General features: G+C 40.3%; 1 protein-coding gene across 4 annotated transcripts in view; it reads right to left on the reverse strand.

Annotated features, from left to right (window-relative positions):
- Positions 1-14,811, reverse strand: part of ehmt1b (euchromatic histone-lysine N-methyltransferase 1b) — an 82,495-nt gene that overhangs the window by 36,591 nt on the left and 31,093 nt on the right. For 2 of the 4 annotated variants that reach the window (XM_034193099.1, XM_034193098.1), the window contains exons 2-5: positions 14,387-14,477; positions 13,793-14,295; positions 8,162-8,558; positions 7,876-8,024 (exon numbers count right to left, since the gene is read on the reverse strand). In XM_034193099.1, the coding sequence (XP_034048990.1) occupies positions 7,876-8,024; positions 8,162-8,558; positions 13,793-14,295; positions 14,387-14,477 (1,140 nt within the window). Of the gene's footprint in view, positions 1-7,875; positions 8,025-8,161; positions 8,559-13,792; positions 14,296-14,374; positions 14,478-14,811 lie in introns of all 4 variants that reach the window. The other 2 variants (XM_034193097.1, XM_034193100.1) reach the window with 1 other exon arrangement.

The following is a 14,811-nucleotide window of genomic DNA, read 5'->3' on the forward strand; positions in this document are numbered from 1 at the left end:
AATAATTTGCCCGGTTGCAAAAATACCCTAATCTGTTGGTCTCCGGTGGATTTGGGGCTTTGATGGAATGAGTGGACAACCTCCAAATGTGGGTTTGCAGTGTTTACGGATAAAACTAACATCTACCAGATGTCAACTGGCAAGCTAAGGAAGAAGTAAAGGACAAAACAGTAAACAAACGTGCAGCCACAGGGTAAGATTTCAGTCTGAGGGTCGCGCAAAGATTTTAGCATACACAAAACTTTCCGCTGGACATCAGCTGACAAGGAACGCATTTAATGAATGAGAAAAGGATTTGTACAGGACAAAAATGGACACAAACTGATATCTAAATTTCATTTCTGCTGGCCTCTACTGGTGGTTGGCTCTCACTGCGGTATTGCATCACTTCCTGTTCCGGAGCACAGCGGTGTTTTGCTGTATCTGTTAGCTGTTTAATCTGTGTAGTTAGACTGATCTAGATAACAATTTATTTCACAGTGTAATCTTCACGTGCCTTAATTAAAGCACTCTCTCTGATGAATCACCTCTAAATTATTCACACATTATTCACTTTGTGTGTTTTTAGGAATCCGATAGCTTAGCGCAGCTATTAGCGCTTAACCGGTTTAGCATGGCGGCTTCTCCTGTCTCTCCCCCACTTTTCTGCGCTTTTTTCTGTGTGAAATGTTTAGTTATTCCAAATTGGAGACTCGGGTCCGCACCTTGGAAAATCCTACAGCTAGCCAGGCCCCTGTAGTTGGTGTGGACCAAGGTAGCTTAGCCACCGTTAGCTGTACCCCAGCAGATCCCGAGCAGCCGGGAAAGCAGGCCGGCTGGGTGACTGTGAGGAAGAAGCATAGTTCGAAACAGAAGCCCCCTGTACACCACCAACCCGTTCACATCGCTAACCGTTTTTCCCCACTCTGCGACACACCCGCCGAGGATCAAACTCTGGTTATTGGCGACTCTGTTTTGAGAAATGTGAAGTTGGCGACACCAGCAACCATAGTGAAATGTCTTCCGGGGGCCAGAGCAGGCGACACTGAAGGAAATTTGAAACTGCTGGCTAAGGCTAAGCGTAAATTTGGTAAGACTGTAATTCACATCGGCAGTAATGACACCCAGTTACGCCAATCGGAGGTCACTAAAATTAATATTGAATTGGTGTGTAACTTTGCAAAAACAATGTCGGACTCTGTAGTTTTCTCTGGGCCCCTCCCCAATCGGACCGGGAGTGACATGTTTAGCCGCATGTTCTCCTTGAATTGCTGGCTGTCTGAGTGGTGTCCAAAAAATGAGGTGGGCTTCATAGATAATTGGCAAAGTTTCTAGGGAAAACCTGGTCTTGTTAGGAGAGACGGCATCCATCCCACTTTGGATGGAGCAGCTCTCATCTCTAGAAATCTGGCCAATTTTATTAAACCCTCCAAATCGTGACTATCCAGGGTTGGGACAAGGAAGCAGAATTGTAGTCTTACACACCTCTCTGCAGCTTCTCTCCCTCTGCCATCCCCCCAATACCCCATCCCCGTAGAGACAGTGCCTGCTCCTAGACCACCAATAACCAGTAAAAATCTATTTAAGCATAAAAATTCAAAAAGAAAAAATAATATAGCACCTTCAACTGCACCACAGACTAAAACAGTTAAATGTGGTCTATTAAACATTAGGTCTCTCTCTTCTAAGTCCCTGTTAGTAAATGATATAATAATTGATCAACATATTGATTTATTCTGCCTTACAGAAACCTGGTTACAGCAGGATGATTATGTTAGTTTAAATGAGTCAACACCCCCGAGTCACACTAACTGTCAGAATGCTCGTAGCACGGGTCCAGGAGGAGGATTAGCAGCAATCTTCCACTCCAGCTTATTAATTAATCAAAGACCCAGACAGAGCTTTAATTCATTTGAAAGCTCGACTCTTAGTCTTGTCCATCCAAATTGGAAGTCTCAAAAACCAGTTTTATTTGTTATTATCTATCGTCCACCTGGTCGTTACTGTGAGTTTCTCTGTGAATTTTCAGACCATTTGTCTGACTTAGTGCTTAGCTGAGATAAGATAATTATAGTGGGTGATTTTAACATCCACATAGATGCTGAGAATGACAGCCTCAACACTGTATTTAATCTATTATTAGATTCAGTTGGCTTCGCTCAAAATGTAAATGAGCCCACCCACCATTTTAACAGCACTTTAGATCTTGTTCTGACATATGGCATAGAAACTGAAGACTTAACACTGGGATTACCAGCATTTTTACACTACTCCTCTATCTACCAAGCGCTGCCAAATGGCAGCACTGGGGTACTTTACATCTCATTAGGCCACATTTTGTTATGTACATGGGGGCCATTAGATCAGAATGTGCAAGTGCTGGAAAGCCAGCTCACAACACATACTCACTCTGTTGACTGAGAGACGCAGAGATGGCTAAGCTTTATAGCACAGAGCATATAAGATATTTTGGACATCCAGTGTGAGCAGCAAAGTACTGTGCATATGACAATAAAGCTTTGAATCTTGAATCTAAATTTCTTCTACTAAGTGTTGTGTTTTTTTTACATCTCATTAGGCCACATTTTGTTATGTACATGGGGGCCATTAGATCAGAATGTGCAAGTGCTGGAAAGCCAGCTCACAACACATACTCACTCTGTTGACTGAGAGACGCAGAGATGGCTAAGCTTTATAGCACAGAGCATATAAGATATTTTGGACATCCAGTGTGGGCAGCAAAGTACTGTGCATATGACAATAAAGCTTTGAATCTTGAATCTTGAATCTAAATTTCTTCTACTAAGTGTTGTGTTTTTTGTAACAAGTTCACAGAAAGGAGATGTGGCAGTGCCAGGTGCGTTCAAACCAACTAGGTCAAATGTCACCTGGTAACAATAGAAATAATAAGAATATAGAAATAACAAAACATTAGCATAATAACTATTGAAGTAATAGTGGTACAAATATCAATCCTAAAGCTATGGGTATGTCTTTATGGTCAAAGAATCTGATCAAGTTGAAAAGTTTATTTTATTCTTTATAACTAAACATCTGTTTTTTCTTATGTATTGGGTTCTGTCTTTAGAGTTACTTCTTACAAATGCAACTGAAACTATTTTTTTATTTTGCTGACACAAAGAGGACAAATGTGCAAGCTGAATAAGGTGCTACTGTGTATTAGCTCATGAAAGGGGGTCGTTGAGATGTAAATCCAGGGAGTGCCATTTGGCAGCGCATTGGGATTTAAAGGTATAACTGCCATTTGGCAGGTCCTTGGGATTTAAAGGTATAACTGCCATTTGGCAGGTCCTTGGGAGTTCCAGTGTTAACAGTATTCCCTGAAAACCCCCTGTTGTCTGATCATTTCTTAATAACATTTACATTTACTTTAATGGACTACCCAGCAGTGGGGAATAAGTTTCATTACAGTAGAAGTCTTTCTGAAAGCGCTGTAGCTAGGTTTAAAGATATGATTCCTTCTTTGTTATATTCTTCAATGCCATATACCAACACAGTGCAGAGTAGCTTCCTAAACTCTGTGAGTGAGATAGATTATCTCATCAATAGTTTTACATCCTCATTGAGCTCAACTTTGGATGCTGTAGCTCCTCTGAAAAAGAGAGCCTTAAATCAGAGCCTAGAAAAAGAGTCTGTTGCTCTATAAAAAAGCCCTCCGTAAAGCTAGGACATCTTACTATTCATCACTAATTGAAGAAAATAAGAACAACCCCAGAGTCAGAGCTCTATTGAGCCGAGTATTCCTTTAACTTTAACTAGTAATGACTTCATGACTTTCTTTGCAAATAAAATGTTAACTATTAGAGAAAAAATTATCCATAACCATCCCAAAGACATATCTTTATGTTCGGCTGCCTTCAGTAATGCTGGTATTTGGCTAGACTCTCTCCGATTGTTCTGTCTGAGTTATTTTCATCCGATTGTTCTGTCTGAGTTATTTTCATTAGTTACTTCCTCCAAACCATCAACATGTCTATTAGACCCCATTCCTACCAGGCTGCTCAAGGAAGCCCTACCATTAGTTAATGTTTCGATCTTAAATATGATCAATCTATCTTTATTAGTTGGCTATGTACCACAGGCTTTTAAGATAGCAGTAATTAAACCATAACTTAAAAAGCCATCACTTGACCCAGCTATCTTAGCTATTTATAGGCCAATCTCCAACGTTCCTTTTCTCTCAAAAATTCTTGAAAGGGTAGTTGTAAAACAGCTAACTGATCATCTGCAGAGGAATGGTCTATTTGAAGAGTTTCAGTCAGGTTTCAGAATTCATCATAATACAGAAACAGCATTAGTGAAGGTTACAAATGATCTTCTTATGGCCTCAGACAGTGTCCTGTTAGACCTCAGTGCAGCTTTTGATACTGTTGACCATAAAATTTTATTACAGAGATTAGAGCATGCCATAGGTATTAAAGGCACTGCGCTGCAGTGGTTTGAATCGTATTTATCTAACAGATTACAATTTGTTCATGTAAATGGGGAGTCTTCTTCACAGACTAAGGTTAATTATGGAGTTCCACAAGGTTCTGTGCTATGACCAATTTTATTCACTTTATACATGCTTCCCTTAGGCAGTTATTAGAAAGCATTGCTTAAATTTTCATTGTTATGCAGATGATACCCAGCTCCAGTAATACTTTGAGAAATCTTGGAGTCATTTTTTAATCAGGATATGTCAGTCAATGCGCATATTAAGCAAATATGTAGGACTGCTTTTTTGCATTTGCGCAATATCTCTAAAATCAGAAAGGTCTTGTCTCAGAGTGATGCTGAAAAGCTAATTCATGCATTTATTTCTTCTAGGCTGGACTACTGTAATTCATTATTATCAGGTTGTCCTAAAAGTTCCCTGAAAAGCCTTCAGTTAATTCAAAATGCTGCAGCTAGAATGCTGACAGGAACTAGAAGGAGAGAGCATATTTCACCCATACTGGCCTCTTTTCATTGGCTCCCTGTTAATTCCAGTATAGAATTTAAATTTCTTCTTCTTACTTATAAGGTTTTGAATAATCAGGTCCCATCTTATCTTAGGGACCTCTTAGTACCATATCATCCCAAAAGAGCGCTTCGCTCTCAGACTGCAGGCTTACTTGTAGTTCCTAGAGTTTGCAAGAGTAGAATGGGAGGCAGAGCCTTCAGCTTTCAGGCTCCTCTCCTGTGGAACCAGCTCCCAATTTGCATTAGGGAGACAGACACCCTCTCTACTTTTAAGATTAAGCTTAAAACTTTCCTTTTTGAAAAAGCTTATAGTTAGGGCTGGATCACGTGACCCTGAACCATCCCTTAGTTATGCTGCTATAGACTTAGACTGCTGGGAGGTTTCCCATGATGCACCCAGTGTTTCTTTTTATTCACCTCTTTTTGCTCTGCATGCACCACTCTGTTTTTAATCATTGGTGATTGATCTCTGCTCTCTTCCACAGCATGTCTTTTTTTCCTGATTCTCTCCCCTCAGCCCCAACAAGTCCCAGCAGAACACTGCCCCTCCCTGACCCTGGTTCTGCTGGAGGTTTCTTCCTGTTAAAAGGGAGTTTTTCCTTCCCACTGTCGCCAAGTGCTTGCTCATAGCGGGTCGTTTTGACCGCTGGGGTTTTTCTGTAATTATTGTATGGCTTTTGCCTTACAATATAAAGCACCTTGGGGCAACTGTTTGTTGTGATTTGGTGCTATATAAATAAAATTTGATTTGATTTGATTTCTATTGCTCATAAGTTTATTAAAATCCATCACAGTGTGACAGCTGCTTAAGTCCATCATAATATAACAACAACCACAGTAAGACCACAAAAAACTAACAAACTGGTAATCACCCAGTCCTGTCCTGCAAGTATTACCAGAGCAGTAGATAAATATGGCTTTGGTAATCCTTCATGTGAAGGCTAAGGCTGTAGGTGTGAAAGTGTGCATCTTTATGCCCCACTCTAAGGATACACACAAACCAAGTGAACATCAATTAATTACCCAAGATGAACAAGAGAAGCTACAGCAGTCTGAATGGACAATACAACAATACCAACACATTGAACCAGAGTATCTTCACAGACACAATTCACCAAAATGCAACACATCATATTGTCAAAGATCATCTTAACCAATCTGCAAACAGTGTTGTTTTCAGGACAAATGAATGCTCCATCAAAATTATTATGAATATGCAAAACGTTCCCACCAAGGCTCAAACCTGGGTTTTATGACAATGAGTCTGGTGACGTACCCTCTACAGAAGTGGAGATTTCTTGTGTGTATTACTGTGGGAACAAAAATATGCATGTACAGTAGTGTTCAGAATAATAGTAGTGCTATGTGACTAATATTATATAATATTTATTTCTTATTGTTACATGGGAAACAAGGTACCAGTAGATTCAGTAGATTCTCACAAAGCATTCATGATATGCACACTCTTAAGGCTATGAAATTGGGCTATTAGTAAAAAAAGTAGAAAAGGGGGTGTTCACAATAATAGTAGTGTGGCATTCAGTCAGTGAGTTTGTCAATTTTGTGGAACAAACGGGTGTGAATCAGGTGTCCCCTATTTAAGGATGAAGCCAGCACCTGCTGAACATGCTTTTCTCTTTGAAAGCCTGAGGAAAATGGGACATTCAAGACATTGTTCAGAAGAACAGTGTAGTTTGATTAAAAAGTTGACTGGAGAGGGGAAAACGTATACGCAGGTGCAAAAAATTATAAGCTGTTCATCTACAATGATCTCCAATGCTTTAAAATGGACAAAAAAAAAAAGAGACATGTGGAAGAAAATGGAAAACAACCATCAAAATGGATAGAAGAATAACCAGAATGGCAAAGGCTCACCCACTGATCAGCTCCAGGATGATCAAAGACAGTCTGGAGTTACCTGTAAGTGCTGTGACAGTTAGAAGACGACTGTGTGAAGCTAATTTATTTGCAAGAATCCCCCGCAAAGTCCCTCTGTTAAATAAAAGACATGTGCAGAAGAGGTTACAATTTGCCAAAGAACACATCAACTGGCCTAAAGAGAAATGGAGGAATTTTTGTGGACTGAGAGTAAAATTGTTCTTTTTGGGTCCAAGGGCCGCAGACAGTTTGTGAGATGACCCCCAAACTCTGAATTCAAGCCACAGTTCACAGTGAAGACAGTGAAGCATGATATGGGCATGTTTCTCCTACTACGGTGTTGGGCCTATATATCGCATACCAGGTATCATGGATCAGTTTGGATATGTCAAAATACTTGAAGAGGTCATGTTGCCTTATGCTGAAGAGGACATGCCCTTGAAATGGGTGTTTCAACAAGACAATGACCCCAAGCACACTAGTAAACGAGCAAAATCGTGGTTCCAAACCAACAAAATTAATGCTTCGCAGATGTGAATAAATCATGAAAAACTGTGGTTATACAACTAAATATTAGTTTAGTGATTCACAGGATTGCTAAAAAAGCAGTTTGAACATAATAGTTTTGAGTATGTAGCGTCAACAGCAGATGCTACTATTATTGTGAACACCCCCTTTTCTACATTTTTTTTTTTTTTTTTTTTACTAATAGCCCAATTTCATAGCCTTAAGAGTGTGCATATCATGAATGCTTGGACTTGTTGGATTTGTGAGAATCTACTGAATCTACTGGTACCTTGTTTCCCATGTAACAATAAGAAATATACTCAAAACCTGGACTAATCTTTTTAGTCACATAGCACTACTATTATTCTGAACACTACTGTACCTACTAATAACCACTGCGCTGTGCCAATGCAAAGCGAGTCACACAAGTACAAGAGCCAGAGTGTACTCTCAAATGTGGCAAATTAACAGACCGACTAGATGTTGGCCAAGAGGCTTAATAAAGATATAAATTTTGTTTATATTGTGAAATGGGATGCAAATTACCTCTGGGCTCTGGGTGGATTGTTGTAATTTCTTAAACATTTCCAGCACAGTTCGTTGCTTTAGCAATTTTGCTTTCTTCTTGGGAACCAGGCTGTATGTTCCCATCTTTCTTTTTTTTCTGCGTGACGACAACAGTCCTGCGAGGGATGCTACAACACCAAAAAAGAACAGCACACAAATACAAAGTAAGACAGGAAGTAGAAATGGTGCTTCAAATGACTCCATTTCATCAGAGACAATTTTCCTTCAGTACAGTGCGTTTGTAAGATATTTGATGTTCTCTGACCTAACTGGAGTTTGGCTTTAAATGGAGGCAGCGCTGTAGGTGGAGGTGAAGCTGCTGACGGTGGCGCTGGAGCTGAAGGTGGAGAAGGTGGCCTTGTAGCTGAAGGTGCCACCGGAGCTGAAGGTGGCAAAGGTGGCCCAGGAACTGAAGGTGGAGAACGTGGCCCCGGAGCTGAAGGTGGCGAAGGTGGAGCAGTAGATGGAGAAGGCGGAGCTGACGATGGAGCCGTTGGAGATACTGCTAAAGCTGCTGAAGCTACTTGTGCTGATGCTGGTGTTTGTGATGGAGTCTGAGGTAGCGGATGCTGAGAGGATTGTTCTGGGGTTTTCAAAGCGTCAGCTGCAACACAACTCTCTGTTCTTGCAATCTTTGCGTCTCTCAATTCCTTGTTAAGTAGCTGTTGGTGACAGGAAACAAACAAAAAAAAAAAACCTTAACATGATTACGTCACAAAGTGAGATCCTGATCAGAGTTCTTCATGGTTATTTTGACAATACTCCACTTTTTCCATATGATAAGTATCTTGAGAAAGCCATGTAAAAGCATGAAATTAAACAGGCCAACAGGCTCAAGACACATTCAAATTTCAAATTCAAATTTATTAATTTATATAGCGCCAATTCACGACAAAATCGTCTCAAGGAGCTTCACAACATAAACAATTAAAAATTTAAAACAATAAAAACAACCATAAAAGAAAGACAGCAGTAAAAGAATACAAGACTAAAAACACATCATAACACTAATGATAAAACAGGGAAAATAAATGAGTCTTTAAACATGATTTAAAGGTCTCCACAGTGTCCGACTGCCGAATGTGTGCCGGCAGATCGTTCCACAAAGCTGGGGCACGATAGGAAAAAGCTCTGTGACCGGCAGACTTTTTATTCACCCTGGGAACACACAGAAGTCCTGCACCCTGAGAACGCAGGGCCCGAGCTGGTACATAGGGGCTTATCAAGTCAGCCAGATAGGGAGGTGCAAGTCCATGAACAATTTTATAAACTAAAATCAGTACTTTAAAATCCGATCTTGCAGAAACAGGAAGCCAGTGCAGGGACGCCAAGATTGGCGTAATGTGGTCAAACTTTCTGCTCCGTGTCAAAAGTCTGGAAGCAGCATTCTGAACCAATTGAAGACCCCTGATCCTGGACTGCGGTAAGCCAGAGAACAGAGCATTACAATAGTCCAATCTAGAAGAGACAAACGCATGAATCAAAGTCTCAGCATCAGCCATAGACAGAATAGGACGAATCCTCGCTATATTTCGCAAATGGAAGAAGGCAGTCCTTGTAATGTCTCTAATGTGGAGATCAAAGGACAACGCAGGATCAAAAATTACTCCAAGGTTCCTCACTTTATCCGTATGATGTATAACACATGGACCTAAGCTAAATGCTAGCTGATCAAATTGATGCCGATATCTCACTGGACCAAAAACCATAACTTCAGTCTTATCAGAATTTAAAAGTAGGAAGTTACTAGACATCCAACTTCTTACTGATGCAAGACAATCTTCCAAGGATTTTATGTGAGTAAGATTACCAGCAGTTATTGGCATATACAATTGAGTGTCATCAGCATAGCAATGAAAGGGAATCCCAAAACGCTGCAATATATTCCCGAGGGGTGCTACATAAAGAGAAAAAAGCAAGGGGCCCAAAACGGATCCCTGAGGAACCCCAAACTTCATGTCTCTACGATCGGAGGAGGTTCCATTACACAATACACAGCAGGAACGACTGAACAGGTACGACGTCAACCATGCAAGAGCAGTTCCAGTAATCCCAAAGTGATTCTCCAGCCTATTGAGTAGAATATGGTAATCCACAGGGTCAAATGCAGCACTAAGATCCAGCAGCACCAGGACCGTAGTGATATCCGAGTCCATTGCTCGCAAAAGGTAATTCACTACTTTAGTAAGTGCTGTCTCTGTGGAATGAAATTTTCTAAAAGCAGACTGCAGTGGCTCAAAAAGATTATTCTCAGTGAGGTAGTCCACGAGCTGTCGCGAGACCACTTTTTCCAGGATTTTAGAACAAAATGACAGATTTGATATCGGTCTATAATTCTTCAATACACTAGGGTCGAGATTAGATTTTTTAAGTAATGGTTTGATCACTGCAGACTTAAAACACTTAGGAACAGATCCAGAAGTTAATGAGAGATTTATAATTTCCAGCACAGTTGGTCCAAGAATCGGCCACAGGTCCTTAAACAGTTTTGTTGGTACAGGATCAATTAAACAGGTTGTGCTTTTAGTAGATGTCACGAGCTTCGTCAGTGCGCCTAGCGAGATACCATCAAAATCTGTAAATCTGGATACCACCTCAGTGGGCGCATCCACCTCCACAGCAGTATGCAGTGGTTGGGCCAAAGCCTGCTGAGATATACTCAACTTAATATCCTCAATTTTCTTCTCGAAGTAATCCAAGAAGTCCTGTGCTGAGAAAGGAGAGTGAATAACAGGTGGCTGTCCATGAATAAGAAGTGCTACAGTTTCAAACAAAAACTTGGAATTATGCTTATTTTTATTAATCAAATCAGAATAATAGGCACGCTTTGTAGCCAGTAGTGCCTGCTTATAATCCAAAACAGCATCTCGCCATGCAAGATGGAACACCTCTAATTTAGAACTACGCCATTTCCGTTCAAAACCTCGAGCCTTCTGCCTAAGGTCACGCAGGTAACCATTAAACCAAGGTGAGTATGCCTTGGGAAGGTGTGTCCTCAAGAGAGGAGGCGCAACCTTGTCCAGTGTGGCCTTGAGCGCTGAGTTCAAGCCATCCGCAAGACTATCTACTGATTGAATATTCTCTAACACCGAGGCCAAAATTTCAGGCAATCTGGCTTCGAGTTCTATCATAATTGAAGGAGTAATGCATCGCCGCAAAGAAAGACAAGGCTTTCGATCCACTAGGCGCGGCAACATAAATGCACACCTAACAAATGAGTGGTAGAGATCACCAAGGCAAGAGGCAAAATGTCAATGTTTGTGACGGCAAGGCCACATGTGAGTACCAGATCAAGGGTATTTCCACTAGTATGTGTTGAATCCTGAATACATTACTGCAATACATATGTGCATTAATCACACTGTACAGTCAGAATGCCATAGCTGTCAGGGGCATGGATTATCTTTGCAAAGGTGAAGTGAATGAATAGCTTTTAACAAATTTGTGAATACAAATCAAGGAAAATAAACCTTATATATTAGGGATGTGGAGATTAAATGATACGAATCCGTATCTAAACCCAACTCAGTGAGCGTGATGTGAGTGTACTGATTCATTCAGTGTGCATCGATTCAACTGACGGATGAAACTGTGATGACTATTTGCTGCGTGCTTGCATCGATTTTTTGTACTGTATTATTTTGGCTTTCTTTTTAAAAGAAGGAAAACTTGAAAAGACGCAGGTCGTGTAGAAAGAATGCCATGGCTGCCGCTGCGCCCCCTAACTTGCAAAACTGGTAAAAAAAAAAAGTATCTCAAATTACTTTTGCCAAGGTGGTACTCTGCCATTGAGTAGCTCACTTTAAGTCACTCATTGAGAGTGATGTTGTCTTACTGTTTAAGTTCTGACAGTGTGATCAAACAGGTTCCAAATATGGCAGAACTGATTCCTGTTCCTGAATGTTAGATATGGTAAATTTGCTGCTTATAAGGAGTAAAACAAATTCTCTGTCTGTATCAGAATCAGAAGACTACCATAGTACCATACTGAATTGCAGCTTCTTATTTTCTAGTTAAATTTTTGGTATAATTTCTTTGCATCATGTTGAATCGCACCGTATTGCATTGCAAGGAATTGCATCGAATCGGGAACGGAGTGAATTGTCAGTATCGTCATGTATATGTATCGTATCTCTGGTAGTGTATCGAGATGCGTATCAAACCGTTGTGAGTGATGAGATTAAAATATATGCCCAATATATATAGATATATATATCTATCTATATATATATATATATATATATATATATATATATATATATATATAGATATATATATATATATAGATATATATATACACACACACACACACACACGCTGGTCATATGATTAGAATATTGTGAAAAAGTTGATTTATTTCAGTAATTCCATTCAAAAACTGAAACTTGTATATTATATTTATTCATTACACACAGACTGATATATTTTAAGTTTTTATTTATTTTAATTTTGATGATTATAACTGACAACTAATGAAAATCCCAAATTCAGTATCTCAGAAAATTATAATATTAATATCAATACAAAAAAAGGATTTTTAGAAATGCTGCCCAACTGAAAAGTATGAGCATGAACAGCACTCAATGCGTAGTTGGGGCTCCTTTTGCCTGAATTACTGTAGCAATGCGGCATGGCATGGAGTCGATCAGTCTGTGGCACTGCTCAGGTGGTATGAGAGCCCAGGTTGCTCTGTTAGTGGCCTTCAGCACTTCTGCATTGTTGGGTCTGGCATGTCGCATCTTCATCTTCACAATACCCCATAGATTTTCTATGGGGATAAGGTCAGGCGAGTTTGCTGGCCAATTAAGAACAGGGATACCATGGTCCTTAAACCAGGTACTGGTAGCTTTGGCACTGTGTGCAGGTGCCAAGTCCTGTTGGAAAATGAAATCTGCATCTCCATAAAGTTGGTCAGCAGCAGGAAGCATGAAGTGCTCTACAACTTCCTGGAAGACGGCTGCATTGACCTTGGACCTCAGAAAACACAGTGGACCAACACCAGCAGATGACATGGCACCACAAACCATCACTGACTGTGGAAACTTTACACTGGACCTCAAGCAACGTGGATTCTGTGCCTCTCCTCTCTTCCTCCAGACTCTGGGACCTTGATTTCCAAAGGAAATGCAAAATTTACTTTCATCAGAGAACATAACTTTGGACCACTCAGCAGTAGTCCAGTCCTTTTTGTCTTTAGCCCAGGCAAGACGTCAAGTCAGCAGTCCTCCCCATGATTGTGTAGCCTACAGAACTAGACTGAGAGACCAGTTAAAGGCCTTTGCAGGTGTTTGGAGTTAATTAGCTGATTAGAAGGTGCCACCAGGTGTCTTCAATATTGAACCTTTTCACAATATTCTAATTTTCTGAGATACTGAATTTGGGGTTTTCATTAGATGTCAGTTATAATCATCAAAATTAAAATAAATAAACACTTGAAATATATCAGTCTGTGTGGAATGAATGTATACATTATACAAATTTCACTTTGTGAACGGAATTACTGAAATAAATCAACTTTTTCATGATATTCTAATTATATGACCAGCACCTGTATGTATATAAAAATACATGGCTAAACTAGAAATAATTCACAAGCTGCAGCACAGTGTTCCCTTAATTATTTTAACCTTTTTCCACTGATGTATTTAAACCCCTGCCACATTTCTCCATGTAATGTGGAGCTGCGTCAGGAAGGGCATCCGGCGTAAAACCTGTGTCAATTCAACATGCAGATCCACCTTGGATTTGCTGTGGCGACCCCGAGTGCAAACAAGGGAGCAGCCGAAGGGACTTACTATATTTAAACTCAAAACAAACAAATTCCACACTTTATTCATCCATTCACAGATTGTCTTCAAACCAAATGTAAGGAGACATAGTTCTCGGCTATCGTTACCTTTTGTGCTGGGCTGACGGCAGGTCTAGACATGGTCTTGCGCGCTCTGTGTATGGTGATGGGTGGCGCTGGGGCAGGAGAAGTGCCATTTTTACTGCCTGATGACCCCTGCCCTGATGTGTTAGTCCCTGTACTGGGGTCAGTCCTTTGTGAATCTGAACCATGTGTGAAGGCAGGGGGGGATTTGGCACCATGGCACCCTGTCACAGAGCCCAAAGGTGACCAGTGAGTCCTATGTGGGGAAACTCCTGAATTCATCATTACTGCTGTGCCTCCTTCCTGCTGTTGCTTCGTGAGAATGAATCCATTGCTTCCAGTAACAGAACCATGTGGGGGCTCCATGTCCATTGTCCCATTCTCATTCACTAATGACAATGACTTGTGGCCTGTTGTGAAGTTGTGCGTGAGACTCTTGCATCTGGCATCATCACATTCAGTGCCGTTTAGCATGGCCTGTGCTTCAGGGGAACACGTCAGTCTGGATGCACCCCCTTTATCGCCATCTACCAAAAACAAATGTTTATTATAATGTCAACAGACCATGACCAATAATAATAATAATTATAATAATAATGTGTTTACATTGAGTTATACCCGGTTTCTCCTCTCCGCTGACTGCTGAATCAATTATGTCTTTTTTTGAAGATGCACCGTTCTCCACACTGCTCCTGGATAGACCAGTGGGCTGATTAAAAAAAAGAAAGAGAAGAAAGGTGAAAATTATTTCCAGGTAGTGGTCATAAATAGTTTGACCAATTTTTATGAAACTGTAGAATATTGTAATGTCTTATCCACATTGACCAAATGTCAAGGTGACTTGTTTCAAAAGCAGTATATATTGAATCTGACTACATTTTAGGTACATTCTTATGAATAATACAGCTGAACAGCTCATGCATTTAAAGAAAAGGATGTATGAAGACAACTGCACTTTATGACAACTACAGATCATTTCCGCATTTCAAAGCAGTGAACGGGCATTTGAGATGGATAATTTAATCAAAAATTAGTTTTAAATT

This window comes from Thalassophryne amazonica, chromosome 17 (genome assembly GCF_902500255.1).
Source record: "Thalassophryne amazonica chromosome 17, fThaAma1.1, whole genome shotgun sequence".
Taxonomy (NCBI): domain Eukaryota; kingdom Metazoa; phylum Chordata; class Actinopteri; order Batrachoidiformes; family Batrachoididae; genus Thalassophryne; species Thalassophryne amazonica.